General features: G+C 36.0%; 8 protein-coding genes across 8 annotated transcripts; 3 read left to right on the forward strand and 5 right to left on the reverse strand.

The window, feature by feature from the left end:
- Positions 1-328: 328 nt before the first annotated feature.
- On the forward strand, positions 329-550 carry CBG06608 (the record flags this gene model as incomplete). The annotated part of the gene is made up of 2 exons (XM_002647480.2): positions 329-431; positions 477-550. 2 exons carry the CDS (start codon positions 329-331, stop codon positions 548-550), a joined length of 177 nt encoding a protein of 58 aa, XP_002647526.2.
- Positions 551-1,413: 863 nt separating this feature from the next.
- Positions 1,414-3,271, reverse strand: CBG06609 (the record flags this gene model as incomplete). The annotated part of the gene is made up of 6 exons (XM_045237221.1): positions 1,414-1,655; positions 1,699-1,909; positions 2,412-2,684; positions 2,772-2,932; positions 2,981-3,120; positions 3,165-3,271. 6 exons carry the CDS (start codon positions 3,269-3,271, stop codon positions 1,414-1,416), a joined length of 1,134 nt encoding a protein of 377 aa, XP_045093255.1.
- Positions 3,272-4,660: 1,389 nt separating this feature from the next.
- CBG06610 lies at positions 4,661-6,211 on the forward strand (the record flags this gene model as incomplete). The annotated part of the gene is made up of 7 exons (XM_002647482.1): positions 4,661-4,800; positions 4,844-5,038; positions 5,084-5,228; positions 5,286-5,570; positions 5,617-5,723; positions 5,767-5,899; positions 6,116-6,211. 7 exons carry the CDS (start codon positions 4,661-4,663, stop codon positions 6,209-6,211), a joined length of 1,101 nt encoding a protein of 366 aa, XP_002647528.1.
- A 43-nt stretch (positions 6,212-6,254) lies between these two features.
- Positions 6,255-7,930, reverse strand: Cbr-nhr-178 (the record flags this gene model as incomplete). Its single annotated transcript, XM_045237223.1, has 9 exons — positions 6,255-6,502; positions 6,548-6,758; positions 6,806-7,021; positions 7,073-7,180; positions 7,226-7,324; positions 7,369-7,460; positions 7,507-7,565; positions 7,616-7,696; positions 7,743-7,930. The coding sequence occupies 9 exons, from the start codon at positions 7,928-7,930 to the stop codon at positions 6,255-6,257; spliced, it is 1,302 nt and encodes a 433-aa protein (XP_045093256.1).
- A 1,239-nt stretch (positions 7,931-9,169) lies between these two features.
- CBG06612 lies at positions 9,170-10,199 on the forward strand (the record flags this gene model as incomplete). Its single annotated transcript, XM_002647484.1, has 4 exons — positions 9,170-9,243; positions 9,290-9,435; positions 9,483-9,971; positions 10,015-10,199. The coding sequence occupies 4 exons, from the start codon at positions 9,170-9,172 to the stop codon at positions 10,197-10,199; spliced, it is 894 nt and encodes a 297-aa protein (XP_002647530.1).
- Positions 10,200-10,538: 339 nt separating this feature from the next.
- Positions 10,539-11,649, reverse strand: Cbr-srbc-41 (the record flags this gene model as incomplete). The annotated part of the gene is made up of 4 exons (XM_045237224.1): positions 10,539-10,796; positions 10,848-11,153; positions 11,282-11,436; positions 11,490-11,649. 4 exons carry the CDS (start codon positions 11,647-11,649, stop codon positions 10,539-10,541), a joined length of 879 nt encoding a protein of 292 aa, XP_045093257.1.
- Positions 11,650-12,133: 484 nt separating this feature from the next.
- Positions 12,134-13,551, reverse strand: Cbr-nhr-117 (the record flags this gene model as incomplete). The annotated part of the gene is made up of 5 exons (XM_045237225.1): positions 12,134-12,425; positions 12,473-13,002; positions 13,046-13,143; positions 13,190-13,329; positions 13,379-13,551. 5 exons carry the CDS (start codon positions 13,549-13,551, stop codon positions 12,134-12,136), a joined length of 1,233 nt encoding a protein of 410 aa, XP_045093258.1.
- A 1,371-nt stretch (positions 13,552-14,922) lies between these two features.
- Positions 14,923-16,236, reverse strand: CBG27365 (the record flags this gene model as incomplete). Its single annotated transcript, XM_045237226.1, has 7 exons — positions 14,923-15,110; positions 15,157-15,241; positions 15,287-15,400; positions 15,454-15,570; positions 15,616-15,738; positions 15,784-16,005; positions 16,054-16,236. 7 exons carry the CDS (start codon positions 16,234-16,236, stop codon positions 14,923-14,925), a joined length of 1,032 nt encoding a protein of 343 aa, XP_045098562.1.
- Positions 16,237-16,856: the final 620 nt, after the last annotated feature.

The following is a 16,856-nucleotide window of genomic DNA, read 5'->3' on the forward strand; positions in this document are numbered from 1 at the left end:
CCAGCTTCTCACACTTCCGACGTATTCCTCTAAATTCAAAAACTGAATCACTTCCGCAATTCGACAAATGACGTTTTGAAGTCAACCAAGAGAACAAAAACATACGATCAATGTCTATCTCTCACTTATCAGTGACCGTCTGCGTCTCCATTTCAACAACACTATTATCTCGCGGAACGTCTTCTCTTGTGACCCATAGTCGGTCACTCTTCAGATGAAGTTACACAGTTTCTGTGATTGAAACCGTTAGATTGATAAGAGGGGTATATAAACAGAAGATGTCTCTCGGAAAATTCATCACCTTTTTCGGTTTTCTGTTTTAATCATCATGAAGGTTCTTGCTATTCTTCTCGCTATCGTCGCTGTCGCCGTCAATGCCTATCCAGGAGGATACGGAAGACCATCTGGAGGATATGGGCCACCATCTGGAGGTTAGTAGACATTTCCAGTACCATACTAAAACTAATATTTTCCAGGATATGGAGCTCCAGGAGGTGGATATCAAAACCAAGGAGGATTCGACGGTGGTGCTCAATTTGGAGACCAATGATGGATTCCAAGGTAGGGACCAGAGAGCGATTACAATCTTATGAGCGATCTCAACACAGAAGAGAGAATTCTAATCATTGGTAGCTGGATTGCAAACGACATTCACTATCAACGCGGAAGATAAATATATCGGGTTCTATGACATGTACATCAGATTTTGATGGATATTATTTTTATAATAAAGTCTTGAAACTGGATATTATGTTCATCATATATTGGAAGCATACATGTCGACGGGCCGATTCCGAACCGGCACAGGCCAGCTGATAACTCGCTTCAAATATTAAATTGTGAGAAAAACATCATATAAAATGATAGAGCTCGGAGAGCACTACAACCTACAATGGGAATCAATTGGCTTCAAAAGCGGTATTTTGGTCCGGTCCGGCATTTTTCAGCCGGCCGAAGATTTTTGCTCCAGTCCGGCTATTTAATGTAGGCCCCGCACCCGGTTATTTACTGAAATGCTGGCCATTTCGATGTTGTAGAGCTTGCCAAGCTCTATTAACTGCTATGTCGTTCTGCGCATAATTTCAATTTTGAAGCAATTTAGCATCCGGCCCGTGCAGGCCCATATTCGGTCCATATATAAGTATGATTGGAAGACGTTTTAGATAAAACACTTAACACTCAACATATACTCTCGAATTGCCCATTTTGTTGAAAAATGTTTCATAGTCAGAAAGTCACAAAATATCAAACATCAAGGTGAAAAAGAGTAAAAGATTTGTGATAACTTGATGTTTCTGTCTTCTTCCCGACCAAAAATTTAAGCGGAATCAACAAAATTTAACCTTTGAATCATGACCTATTTTTTTAAACAACGATTTCATAAAACTTGAATATGAACTACACAAATAACAATTATAAATCATACAAATCAGGTTCAGAAAGATCCACATTGAAAACATCGAAAATCCTAACAATGGCCATACGGTTTTTTAGTTCCGCATGAAATTTAATTAAAGAATTGACAATCTTTGTTAACTTTATCAAACGACCGGCATAGTTTAAATGGGTGCCTTTGTAGTAGTTATGAAGGTTGTCAGCAAGCTCATCTCGAACTTTTTCAGAAAGGTCCAGAACATCACCTTGTAGGGATTTGCCTGAAAGAAACCCCTTCTTCTGGTAAATAGAAAATTTTGATACCTGCTATTTGCCAACACAATTCGCTAAGCATGAAAGCCATTTCTGTAGAAGTTGGGGATAGTTCCTGTAGGGGTTTGGCAATTTCAGCGAACATGTTTCTCCATGCATCACAAAAACATTCTGTGAGTTTCTCATCCCTCTCATCGGAAATTTCAGAAAATTTCAGTTGCAGAGAACTTGTTACAATGTGTTGGTCATCTAGAGCAAACTTCTGAAATTCTGAATTCACTATATACTTTAGTTTGCATAATTGTCGACGGGTTGATTCCGGGCCAGCACCAGCCGGCTGATAACTCGGTCCAAAATCGATATTGTGAGAAAAAGATCATACCATACATATAATAGAGCTCGGAGAACTCTACGAGATACAATAAAAATTGGCTGGCTTGGGTCGGCTATTAAATGTGTCTGCGAGCTCTACATCCTACTGTTAGAATTAACCGGCTTCAAATGCAGTATCATGGTCTGGGCCACCATTTTTCTAGGCCGGGCTGATGATTTTTGCGAGCCCGGATCCTAAATTCTGCCCCGCACCCGGTTCCCGTAGAAGTCTGCTTGTCAATTATTATTGGAGGATGTAGAGCTCGCCGAGCTCTATCGTCTGGTAACCTATTTTGCTTCCAATTTCAATTTAGAAGCTAGTTATCATTCGGGTCGTGCCTGACCGAAGTTGGCCCATCGGCAAGCATGCTGGTTTGTAAATCTCCACTTACCGCGTCAGTGATAGCTTCCTCTCCAAAGATCTCTAATGAAATCTGGTATCTTTCGAATTTCCTCCATATATTCCAGACCAACTTAAAAAATTGATACCTTTCATCTTCCGCCAATCTTTGAAAATCAGATGAATAGGAAAGCCACTGTGCAACAACAAACATTTGTTTTTTGAAAAAGTCGAATAGTTTTTTGATTGGTAGCTCTATCAAAAGTTTCATTTCAGTTTCTGGTTTTTGCCTTTTCCTCCATTGTCGTAATGCATACTCAGCTAGCTCCAACTTATTGAAGCCTTGAGTTTCTGTTGGATGCAAAGTCTAAAAGTTCTACTAAGGTAAGCTGAATAAAAGCTAAAAACCGACGTTATTCAGTAGACGACAAATTTCTCGTTTCGTGGAGCTAACATCTATCACTCGTTTTCGTTTTATTGTCTTGCTCCTGACTTTTAGAACAACACTTGGGATTTTATAGGATTTAGATTTAGGTCGGCTTGATTTGAAAGAGTCGCGATGTCTTTGAACATCTGTAAAGAATGAAATCTGATATTATTCGTTGGTTGGAACTTATTCACTTTCAGGCGTCATATTGAGAGATATACATTTCTTAAAACGACATGATTTACAGTGATACCTGTCATCAGGATTTATAGAACAGCTATTGTCATCTCGACGACATAAATATTTGTTTTCTCGGTTATCCACAATTGTTCGCCTGGAAAAGTTGAAAAGTTAACCAAAACAATTAATGCGGCTCACCTGAAAAATGCTGCACAGGCTCTACAGGTCATCACTCCGAAATGAAGTCCATGCGCAGGAGATTTACAAATTTTACAGATATCAGAAAGAGTTTCAGACAATTCCATTTGTATAATCTTTGGCTGAAATTTCATGAAGATATGCAGTACCGGTCAATAAGAATAACGCATTTTTCAGTTGATTTTTGAACTTTATGGCCATTTTCAGAAATCTGGATCTCGACTGTCAAGTTTCTGATCACTTTGAAAATTTCGGAGGGTTTAAAACCGACCTAGACTGAAAACTTTGCATTCACAGAATTTTTTGAAAATTCCTAGTTTTTCAGCTACATACCGATTTCTGAAAGACAGTTTTTAATGGTTTCCAATACAAAAATGGATCAGAAAGGAATGTCTTCCAGAAATCATAAAATACCGTAAACACTCTAATAGAAGGCCACCCGAACCGTAAGCCTTCTATTAGAAGTTTTACGTTTTACTCCCTTTAAAATTTACAAAGTGATCGGAAACTTGACAGCCGAGCTCCAGACTTCTGAAAATGGTCAAAATTGCCGAAAATCAACTGGAAAATGCGTTTTCGAATATATTTTTTACAGGTACTGTAAGCAGAGCCAGTATATAACCAAAGTACAAGATTAAAAAAAAACAATATGTCACTTGTCATTGTGTTTATCTACCTCTTCCTCTCTTGTTATCCTCGTTTCTCTCTATTTGTTCAAAAAATATGATGATCATTGGCTAGAGTGGCTACATATCATAGAATGGTCACAGATGGGCACGATTTGACACATTTTTCGAATTCTTAGATTTTCCCAAAATCGTTTTCCAGGAAACCAAAACATCTAAGAACGGATGACTTAAAATTCAAAATTCAAACTTCAAACATGGAAAAATTAATATCGAAGAAAATAATAAATGAAAAATTTATAAACACATAATTCATTTTTTGGGCATCCATGATAATAAACTTGTTTTTTCGAATAAATTCTATCTTCGCTCTTCTAACTTTCAAATCAAAAATGGTATACTCTAAACTTTTGAAAGACTTTTACTGGGTATTCCAAAAGGGTAGGTAGAAATTCGCAATTATTAATTGCAAGTTGAACTCGAATTTGTTAATAATTGATAATCAATAAATGAAAGCGTTGGTAAAGTTAAGTTCAAAATTTCAGCCGGAAAAACGAAGCAAATAGATGAGTCATCTAGTTTCTAAACCACTATTCTGCTTCGTTTCCTTCCTCTTCCTCCGTCTCGTGCGTTTTTCCTCACTCTCGCACGTTCTCCGTTTTCAGTTTCCTCTTTTTAATGTGTAAGCAAGTCTCCTAGGTGATTTGAACACCTACACACTCACATAGAATCGTATTTTGCTCTGTGTAGGCTTCCAGGGATATAAAAACAACGGAGCTCAGATGAACAACTGAGATTTGGTGTTACGAAATCCTTTTATTTCATTTTGTTTATGTTTTCAACTTTCAAAAAACTTAACTAAATTCAGGAATGCTCCGTCGTGTGCAAGAAGTCCTCTCCAAGAAATTCCCGAGATGGGTATTTGATGAGCGGTCCGGACCACTGGACTGGTCCATTTTGCCAATGGAAATGAAACGAGAAATTGTGAAACACACGGATTTTGAAACCAGGTTACCCAATCACATAGAACTTCATAATGAAAAATATTTCTAGATGTCGACTCCGTCAATGTTCCAAACAAGACCAACAAATAGTGGAATCTCTGAAAGTCGGAATCCCATTTATTCAAATTGAATCGGACAAAAATTTTGCGTCAGTCATGATTTTTGAGAGTAAAACCAAAGTGATCAAAGTTGAAGTGAGCAAAAAACTTGTGTCCAAACTGTCGAAAAAGCCTAAAATAAAAATGTAAGTTATTGATATTTTAAAGATTTTGTAGTTCGTGGATTTCAGAAGCGATAACATTGAAGGAGCGAACCCTAGACAGATTCGTAGCTGCCACGATTTTGATGCAATTGTGGACAGTCTGCTAAGAGCAATTTACCGAGACAATGTCTCTATTGACAGCTTGAACCTGATTTTGAAATATTCAAATGATGTGAGTTTTAATATTTCCTACAATTTTTTTGGTTAACTGATAAATATAAATTTTCAGATTATCACCAATTATCTCGATACACACTATAGAGAACAGTTTGGCCCTCGTCGGAAAACTAAAATCACTTGTAGTGGTGTCGGATTTTTGGTGGCTAATGTATATTTTCTTCCAATTGATGAGACAAGAGTTTTTAATCCATTGGTAACCAATTACGAAGAAGGAAGAATGATGATGGCTGAGAAAACATACAATGTGGCTCCTTCCGGACATCTGGCTCGCTTGGGACCAACAACTTTTTGGAAACCTAGCTTACTGAATTGTAATCTTGGAGCTCTTATCGCGGTGAGATGATTCAAAGAGTTCATCTAAGGCAACGACTATTTTTCAGGGCATAATCTGGAAAATCAATACTGAAATGGAGCGTTTTTTCATTCCAGACCTTGAAGTTCCCGAGTACCAAGAGTACTGTAATCGTTTTGAGGGACGGGTCACAAGGTTGGCGAGAGATTGTAAAATCATTTTTCAAGGTTTTTTTCAGACATGGCAAGTTCACTGCTCTCCACATACCAGTGGGAGATCAGGATAATGAAAAGAAGTTGATAATAAAAATGAGTGCGTGTGGAGTTTTGATTGAGAAGAAAAGATTCGAAGATGTTGCAATTTTTGAAGAGGTTTGTTCATTCAGACGGGTTTAAGTTCAGGCCGATTTTTCTCGGTTCCTGTGAAAGATAACAAAAATTGTTAACTGATAAATTGTTTATCATAATATCAGAAGTGATTTGTCAGTTGATACATTTTTGATATCTCTCACAGGAACCGTGATAAATTAGCTCAAACTTAACAGTTTTGTGGGCTCTTCTATCACGGTAACCATGAAAATGTTTCAGGGGAAATGCATTCTTGGCTGGCTGTGCTCAAAATGTGATAAGTCTGTGGAAAGTTGGTACTTCCGAGAAACACACTTCTCGAACAAGCCAGTTTAAAATTATCTTACTTCTGCATAAAGTTTTTATTCATATAAATTTTTTATCCTTCGAAAAAATCGGGATCCGAAAGTTCCACATTGAAAAAGTCGAACACCTTTGCCAACTGGATAGTGGTTTTTCGTTCCAGTTGAATTCGTTTCACAATATTCACAACACTCATCAGTTTTACAAGTCTACCCGCATAGTTTGATCGACGTTTAATTTGAAGATAGTGGTGATGAAGATTATTGGCTAGCTCTTCTTGTTGAATCTCAGCGATTTCCATTACTTTTCCTTGCAGAGCTTGAGCTAAAACAAATACGTGTTGAGATATAATTAGAAAAAAACTCTTACCTGCCAACTGCCAACATAATTGACTCAACATATAAGCCATTTCCATTGAAGACGGCTCCAGATGACCTAGTAGAACAGCAGTTTGGTCGAATAATTTCCTGACGAAATTCCGGAACGTTCCACCCATAGGCGACATCGGCCAATCAGTTATCTTCGAGATGTCAATGAACAGCTGAGCTGTTACATAATACTTTTCCGAGATTGCGAATTTCTAGAAATTTAGAGCTTGACGATTACAGAGGAAAATGTTTGATCTACCATGTCACATGCTGGCGTGTCTTTCCCAAACATCTGAACGGACATCTCGACTCGCTCGAACCTTCTCCAAACATTCCAAACAACTTTGTACATCCGATACCTTTCCGATGGTTCTAGTTTTTGGAAAAATTGGCAGTGAGCTAACCAATTAGCGATAACCAGCATTTGATGCTCACACATCGTGAACATTTCATGGACTGTCAGTTTTGAGATCATCTGGAATATCAAACATTGTTTTAGAATACAGCACTTCTTAATTCAACTGACCTCCATATCCTCTTCTTTCTTCTGTTTGGCTCTCCATTCTCTCAATGCCAATTCCATTTTTTCCAGGCAGTTTAGGTTTTTCAGCTTTGGATTTTCGCCTATTTTCTTCTTAAAAATGAATTTTAGCACATTATAAAAGTTGAAAAAGCTTACATCGTTTAAAATCTTCTGAATTTTAGTACATAGTATTGTCACATCTACTATCCGTTTGGGCTTAGTCATCAGAATATGAGAAGGTGGATCACAGGGTCTCTAGAAATCGGAGTAAAATTGATACCAGAAAACTGTCTACCTACTTTTAGTGGTATGTGATCCTCTTCGTCTTCACTGCTATCACTACTTCTCTTTTTCCTCGATTCTGGAAATGGGTCCCGATTCCATTGAACATCTGAAAAACAATCAGTTGTGGATTTTGCTATCTATTCTTCGCCCACTGTTAGCTGTCATTCCCATTGTTACACATTTGTTATAGCGACATAATCGGCACTGGTATCTGAAAAGAGATGTTTTGAAAAATCTACATCAGAAAAATATAATACTTACCGGTCACTGGTATTAACAGCACACGAGTTGTGCCCTCCACGACATTTGTATTTCTTGGTTCGAGACATAACTATTGTTCTTCTGAAATTTTTAGATCAACTATAAGTTTCCAATTACAACTGCTCACCTGAAAAATGCAGCACAAGCTCGGCAACTAGGTACACCAAAGTGAACACCATGAGATGTTAGATCGCATACTTTGCAGATGGATCCATTCTCAGATACAGATGTTCCAGGACTCTGCAGACCTGGACTGTCCAAGCCATCGGGCTTAGATTCAGAAGTCAAGCTAGACGTTGACGGTTCAGAAGACATTAATGAAAACTGACTGGATAGTGAAATAAAAGAAAAATGAAGGAGGAGGGCAGAAACCCCAAGCCAAGAAGAAAATAGTCATAAAAGACACGAAACAAGAAAATTTTGTGTAGGAGGTGACAAAAAAAACGGGCACAAATCACATGAAGTGAGTCTGTTGTGTGTGTCTTGTTGACCGAACTAACTGTTCTTCGCCTCTTCGGCAAACCAAAAATCGGGCGCGCAAAAAAAAGTTGATGGGATGGGAACGATAAATTTGTGATATTATGACGAGGAATGAGGAAATAGTGTAGTTTGTAGTCACTGTGACTGAATTGACCTCACTATCAGAAAAAAAAGGTGCTTGCATTTTTTTATCAGCAGAGATCGAAATATTACTGAATGTTGCGGAAACTATCTAAAATATTACTCACCTGGAAAATATTCGAGATATTATGAAAAAAATTTATCACTTGAAAATTTTTATTATTTTTCTTGACGAGATTATTGAGCTCAAAGTTGATGGTTTGGGTTTGCTTCTATTAGCGAAAATTCGTTATATTCAAATTCACAAAGAATTGTATTTTTTACAGATTTAACAAGGATCATTTTGTCCTTAAAAGTGCGACAGAAATGAACCATAATTTTGGCATATTTTTCCTTGATAGACGTTTTTCTCAACGCTTCCATATGAGAGCTTCCATTTGCATGTGTAGTTCTAAATTGTCACTTCAAAGGCTATCAAGCAAATTTCAAGCTTTTTCAACCAGGTCAGACACAATTGCAAATCGTGATTTGCTGGACACAGTTTTCGATATTGTGATCTGATCTTGATCGACACTACATAAAGGGCAAAGCAAAAAATTCAAGTTTGTGTGATCACAATGAACTTAATGCTTTCAAAGATATCAAGAATTGCAAAACCTCAGAATTGTAGCCGTTTTTTTTTCAATGCATCTTCTACCTTATAAATGCTTGGTTATGTAATAACATGGTTAGAGAAATGTAGAGTCTAGTCACGTAATTGGTTTAGAAAGCTAAAAAATATCGAGAAAAACTAACCTAACTAGATTTTTTTTTCGTTTTCTCTATTCGTCACTTCCCAAGTCAATATATTGAATGACTTCCTTGCTTCAGAAGTACTATGACACGAATTACACTCTTAATTGTTCAAAACGGTCTTTTTTAAACACAAACGAATTTCTTGTCTCATCTGTTACTATTTTGTCACCGTTCTCCATCATATTAGGTACCTATGGGATGCTTGTCATTATATTTGCTACCCCGAAACAAATGGAGAGTGTCAAATGGTTTTTATTTCACTATCATGTTATGTGAGTGATTTGACAGTATTTTAAATAAATATGATAAAGTTTCCAGAACATTTTTTATCGAGTTAACCCTGAACAACCTCATTGTTCCACTAGTAATTCTACCATCTGCTGCAGTATATTGCAATGGATTCTTATTGGATTTAGGTATCCCGTTCAAAGTGGTCATGTATATAAGCGATGTTAGCTTTATTGGTTAGTCATGTTTTCAGCTATGTATTATAGATAATGTCAGATTGCAGCACTTTCCTTGTCGATGCTCATGATTTTTGAGAATCGACATAGTCAAATTATCACTATCCCATATCGGATGTCGAAAAAATCTACGAAAGTTATATTCTATGCGATTCATTATGTTCTATTTCCATGTTTTCCAATAGCATATTACTATGGAGAATTTGATTTAGACACTGCCAAGTTGGAAATTCTCCAAATTATTCCATGTCCTGAGCCTCATTTCTTTGACAAGCGAACACAAATAATTACTCTGGACATGGAATTGTTTGGAATGATTAGTGGATTGATTATGTTGTATTTCACAATTATTATCCAGTTTTTTGCACTTCAAAGTGGCTACTACCTTCTGAAAAAGACAACGACTCACATCAGCGACTCGATGAGGAGCATGCAACGAAAATTTTTCCTCATTTTATCTATACAGGTAGCCGTACCCGTACTATTTATGTTGATTCCAAATATTATTTACTACAGTGCAGAGACAGTGGATCAGTGTGAGTAAAATAGTCACATGATAACTTCTAATTTAGATTTCAGTCGTTAGCACGATGACTGTTCTTTTTGTCAGTTTTCATGGGATTGTTTCAAGTGTCATATTGATTGTTCTGCATAAGCCATACAGAGATTTCACATGGAATAACTCGCTTGGAAGATGTATTGCCAACTCGCGTAACACGTTGTCAGATCAAAGTGTTAAGCCGAATACTGTTACAATGTTCTAAAAATTGGATTTTATGAAGTCAATTTTTTACAGTTATGAATAAAACGTTTCTATTTCAAACTGCTACTTTACCGTACAATCTGTATTAGAAGAGGTCCTTCAATAAAAGAGCCCCTTTTACCCTGGAACAATAGAAAAGCTGGTCCTTCTAATACTGGTTTTAGAGTAATTTTTCAGCTATATCATGTTTTAACCCAAAATAAATAGATTGGGAGGATTCAAATAAATGATAACGTTCTCATAACTGCGATCTCAGTCTTCCCAGTACTTTTTCAATCAAAACTGTAAAAATATAATTATTTATTATCAGAAAAATAACAAATTATTAATGTGACACGCTTCAATGTCTCGATAGAATCGCAACTGGTGGTTGGCTAGATTTCTTCCGGCTCTCCTCAACCTTCGAGTTTCTCCTGACCAGTATTTCCACAACTATCATTGACTCGATTGCTCTCCCAGTTTGCTTCAGCATAGCAGAAACTGGACCAGTAGTAGAATATGCGATTAGTGGAGAGTTGGGGAATTGATTTGCCAGAAAAGATGGTACAAAATCAAAAGTGAAGATGAGAAAAGCGTCGATGAGTGCAAGTCGATTCGCCTCAAAGTGTACCATGAAGAGTTCAAAAGCCTTCGAAATTTTAAAACTAACCCTCGTTGCTGCTGTAGAATCCTTCAGCTTTTTCGAGAACAAAAAAAGCTTCACGCATAGAATTATGGTGAAGAAAATGATGATTGGGAAAATAACTTCCTTATAAGAAGTCCACCAAGAGTAAGCACAAGTGTTAAGTGTACATGGCAACGCCACGCATGTGCCTTTGATAAGTTCAGAAGTTCTTCCGCAAATGTAAATTATCACAAAGTCTTCAATGCCACTGAATAAAATTGGTAGAATGAAGAGGATGGAGTTAGGGAAGTTTGGCCGTATCTTGTGATATTTGATGGGGAGATAGGTGGCCTGAAATTGAAGTTTTCAAGCAAATGTTTTGTTTTTTGATTTTTATATTTTAAGATTTCGGTTTCTGTCCCATGTCAAAATTTGAAATCTATTCATGCGAATTAACTTTCATATGATGCTAGACTTACCAAACATCTATCCAATACGATTATCAAAACAAGGAAGTTTCTTGCTGCACTTGCGTTAGAAAACGGTAAACCAAGCCAAAAAAGATAAGAGTTGCTTATGAAAAATGAGGACTCATAAACCGCAAAACCCAGGATAAAAAATGAGTACAGAAAGTCTAGAATATATAAATCAAACGGTTTTACGAAAGTCTGTAAAATCGAAACTTACAGGAAAGCCCAAAAACCACATCAATATAAAAACGAAAGTAAAATAGGACTATTTCGTGTTTCTTTTTTCTTGTGCTGTATAATAGGAAAATGTTCAATAGAATAACAAAAAAAGAAAAAATGGTTCCCACTAATGTGACGATGAATGCTGACGAGTTCATGAAAGCCTGAATAATGCGGTATCTATGTGGGAAGCTCCTATTTTTCGGTTTCTAGACTTCACGCACACTGGGCGTGAGATCATGTCTTATTAGTCAGTTGTGAGAAAACCCAAATTTCGAGCGAAAACGTGATTGGACTCCAGTACGGGTACAGGGTACCTGGGAAGATTTTGGGAATCCCCTTTTGCAAGATTTGTAAGATCACCGAATTTTCCGATTTTATTTTTGTTGGGAAATTCTGAAGCGTCAAAACAGTTTCCGAATTAAAAATTATGAACATTTTATTAGTTTGAAAACATTAAAATTAAAACTAAAAATTATGGTGGAACCCAAAAAAATTCCGGATTAGAAAAGGAAACATTGAACATGTCGAATGTTCCTCCAACTTTATATTTTTCTGTTCGAATGTTTCGAATTTTCAGGAATTTTTCTTTGACTTTCATCAACTGCTTAAGACGTAGAAGATACATCGGTTTTTTCTTTTTCATATAATACTCATGAAGTTCGTTCGACAATACATCTTCCATTTCTCCCATATCTTCTTCAATATGACCGCCGTATCGTTTGCCTGAAATAACTGTCTAAATGAAAGTTTAAAAATGTTTTGTCGTCTACTCGTAAGAACCAAAATCATCAACAAAAGCCAGCTTTTTTGCATACCTGCTAATTGGAAACATATCATACACATGATGAACGACATTTCCACGGCATCCGGTTGTATTTCCATTAGTTCCCATACAACATCATCATAATAAAGCTCACTAGGAATGAAGAAACTGAAAAAAACATTCATAGCTTGATTATTCATAAAAGTGAAACTCACTATTTCATCTCTTCAAAAGAATGTGTTGACCAACAACTGATATCCGAATCCATTCCATCATAATCTATGAGTGATTCATGTGAGAAAACGAACTGTTTTTTCCCACACAAATGTCGTGATCTCATTTTGGCCGTCATTGTTATTCTCTCCAATCTTCCCCAAATAAACCAAATTGATTGTAGCAAACGGATTTTTAATTCGTCCGAGTAGCTTTTGAACTTATCAGAGCAAGATAACCATTTTGCTGCACCGCTCATGCTTCTTTCAAATTCATTAATATGATCGTCTTTGGTGAGATACACAATTTCTGTAATGTTCTCTTTTTGCGCCAATTGATAATCTTCAAGTCCTTGCGATAGTTGCTCCAAGTTGCTTAACTTTTTAAACTTTTGAACCATATTAGGATTTAAAACCAATGCTATTGCTTTGCCGACTAGTTGAGTAATATCGATATATGGTAGTTTGTTATTGCCTTCACGCAATGGGATGAACGATACAAGATGATTCAAGCCCAGTACTTTTTCGACCGTCTGGAAAATAATTTTTGGATTAGTAACATTTTTGAATACTTACAATAGGTACTCCGATTCGATCTCCAACCAATTTTAACTGTGCTTGTTTTTTACGGAAATCCGCTGACGATTTGAATGCGTCTCGATCATACTGTATATCTAAAAATCTGACTCGTCTTAAGAAATTTTTGAACGAATTTCTCACTCGCAGTTGTCATTCCTGATTCCAAACATTTTATAAGCCTGCACTTTTTACAAAACCATCTTCCATTTTTATTTGGTCCACAGTTTCCATTCATCAATCGACATTTCCTTTGTTCAATAATTGAAGAAAAATGACATCTTCTAAAAATGCAAAAGTCATAAAATGAGTTCTGATCAAAGTAAGACATACCGGAAAAACGCGGCGCATGCTCGGCAAGTGAAAACTCCAAAATGATAACCATGTCCTTGTTGGAAGCAAATTTTACACTCTTCCTGAGATGACGGATCAGATGACGTGGAGCATTGTTCAAAATCGGTGGAGAAAGAAGAAGATGATGAGTAGGAAACAATGGACAGCGCCATTGTAGCTGAAAAAAAAAAAAAATGTAAAATTGAAATAGAATGATTGTGAAGTGCACGAGAAATAGAAGAAAAAGAACAGGTGAATGTTTGCCTAAAGCAAGCATGGAAATAGCTTACGGAAAATAGAGACTTTCGAAATGAAGAAGAAAAATATCAAAAGTTTGTACATGACTCAGAGTCCAGTGAATATTGTAGCCTTCCTATGAAAAAACAGTAGGGGATTTCGAAACCTTACAAGGAAACAACTTGATGATTTTCGTCGCTTCAAATCTATCAAAAATTATATTCTAAAAGTTAAAAAATGTCTACGAATAATTTGTACCGATCTAGTTGAGAATGAACTGAAACCAAGGAAGCGGACCGAATTGAGATCAAAAACCAGAAAACATAAAATATACGCCATTATCAATTCTTTATGACGTTTGAGCTCAATTTCGCTGATAAAACAATTTGATGTAATATCAGTAATGAACTCAAGAGAAAAAACTTACCAAAAAATCAATTACCCGGTTCATTCGAATGTATTTGAGTGTGATCCTTGAATTCATTCGAGCTTATATTGCTTTCATGACATCCCCAATCGTCAGTGTATCATTCTGAATAACGTCCGAATAGCCCGTGTATGTACAAAATCATACAGGGAAAGTAGAAATTGAAACAAATAAGTTCTTCAAGATAGACTTAAATAACAAAACGCGTACTAAAACGAGGTTCATTTGGGCAAAACATAAAACCAAAATTAAGGGGAGCTTCTTCACGAATCGTACACTTAGCGCAATAATGAAGCCCAAATGATATTGAAGGTCTTTTTCAGGTTTCATACCCATAACTATGTCTCATTTTATTTAATATCGTTCTTAATGCCAACCCATTTCTTATTTATGTCTTAATTATGTCTCTCCATGTCTTATTTATTTTTTGTCCCACTTTTTGCTTTCCGCCTACTTGTTTCTCTATTTTTTCAGTCACCTCATTCCACTAGCTCTTGAACGTGTAATTTTTTTTTCTTTTATTATGATGCTCAATCTTTGTTTTGCACAATAATTTTATGTCATTACGTTTCTCACTATTTCACATCGTAATAAATTATTATTATTATTATTATTATATAAATTCTGAATAATCAGAATTGAATTGGAACAAACCGAGTATGGGAAAAAACTTTATGTCAGAAAACACATATCGTTTGGACAAGACCCAGAAATAGAAAGTAGAATTCATGCTGCGATTTTTACATTGTACGAATAGATCATACATATGTGTGTATTGAAAATTTTCGTTCGATATATAAAAATTGTTAAAAACTTTAATCGCAAAAGTATATTCATAAAGTAAAAGGAGAATTGAAAAATTCGTAGACAAAAAAGAGATTCAATGAAATTGATATTTTGAATCCGCTGGTAATGGAAGTGCATAGCGACTAGGGATAACAGCAGACGTTTTTCTTCTCAATATATTTTCAGTCACAAATCTTCGATATGAAGAGTTCAAAATGAGCATTGAAATAGTGCCAGGAATTGGGGCACAGACAAATAAGGAGTTGATTAGTGTAGAGATAACTGAAATTGGTTTTTCGGGAGAGGAGAAAATAATCTCCAAGCTTACTTCTAGTGTCCATCTGGGGACTGACAAAATAAGAAATGACAATCCAAAACGGCCATGTTGAAATGAAAATTGACTTTATCACAATCTGGAAAACTTTCATGGTCACACTTTTTTCCAATTTGGCACAAACCTGGATAGTAGTGTCTACCACAATTTTCCTCTGATGATTAAAGTTGGTTTTACTCATTTTACGAGTCTGTTTCGAAAGTTCAAAAAGCATTAGACCGCTTGAGATGAAGTAAACCTGAAATATTACTTATCAGCATTGTTGAATACAGTACTTGTTAGGTCACTTACTCCCAGAGCTCCCACTCCAGTCACCACCATCAACCCCAACAAAATGTATAAAGCATGAACGTTTGTAATTATGAGAACACCTTGAAGATCAGTTACTGCCTCACAGCCAGGGAAGTTCTGAAAAAAAAACCTTTCAGAGAGAATTGAAGAATGTTGTAAAACCTCTTCAATATACTGAACTTTTTCCAGATCAGTCGAATCGCAATATTTCCAAACTGTCAAAAGAAAAGGTAATAATGTCAACCATCCTATGGTTAAAAATCCGATATAGAACCAAGATGGGAACTAGAAAATTAGTTTTAAGCTAATTTTCGTTTGGAGAAAACTCACATTAAAGAAACTTTCTGGTCGTACTACCATCCGATGTCTAACTATCAACTGTCCAATTAAGAACAAAACAAAAAAGCTCAAGAGGATTAGCCATACTCGAAACGCAGTATAAGTTGAGACGAGATTGTTCAGAAAGTTCGAGGAATAAAGAGCTGGAAACGGGAAAAGGGGCATAGTGTTCATAGAGATTGCCCAATAACCTTGAGATAGCCAAAGAGTGAACTAAAAAATATATATAATTTCAGTCCATGGCTAATAATGTCTACTTACCAAGTTTCCAAAAAGAGTGAATCTGAATAAATTCGTTTCTTTTTTAGATTTCCGTATGATTACATAACATCCGATAAAATTGACTATCGTAGAAAGTAAAGTGATTAAAATCGAATATGGAATCACTGAATGCTCGGGAGGATTACTCACAAGAAAATAAGCACACTTTTCTTGTGAAAGCATATTTGCAATATATGTTTCTGGTAAGCAAAAAAAGTGATTGGAGAATAAACGAGACAAAAATTAAGATGAAAAGTAATCAGAGGTATGCAGGTGTTATGATTAAATTTCAATAACTTAGGTATCAAAAATCGAAAAATTCTTGTCTGAAAACTGAAGAAACAAGCTGTTTTTATATTCAAACTATTTATCTTATGATATTAAGAGATTAGGTTTCAGTATTTCAGACGCGAAAACAAGGGAGCGTTGCAAATTCTCAGAAAAAAACAACTATCAATTAAAGTATGATCCTTAATTTGGTTTTCAAGCATAATGATTGATTTGTGAACGCTTTTTTGGGAAAATTGTAAACAAGAAGGCTTTAAACTCTTTTAAAAGTATTTGATATTTACAGCAAAACCTGTAATAAATAGAAGCGCCCCCACACTCTCACGTTCGATCTAATTTTCCTTGGCTCCTGCGCAAGATACCAAAAATGTGTTAACGGATACTACGCTTTTGATATTATGATAAGCAATTTCTCAGCTGACACTTCTTTGATATCTTTAACAGGTATCGAGATAAACCGGCTCAAAGTTGAAAGTTAGTGTGGCCTTCTATTACAGGTTTTGCGGTGACCGAAT

Source organism: Caenorhabditis briggsae, assembly GCF_000004555.2.
Source record: "Caenorhabditis briggsae complete genome, chrV, whole genome shotgun sequence".
Lineage (NCBI taxonomy): Eukaryota > Metazoa > Nematoda > Chromadorea > Rhabditida > Rhabditidae > Caenorhabditis > Caenorhabditis briggsae.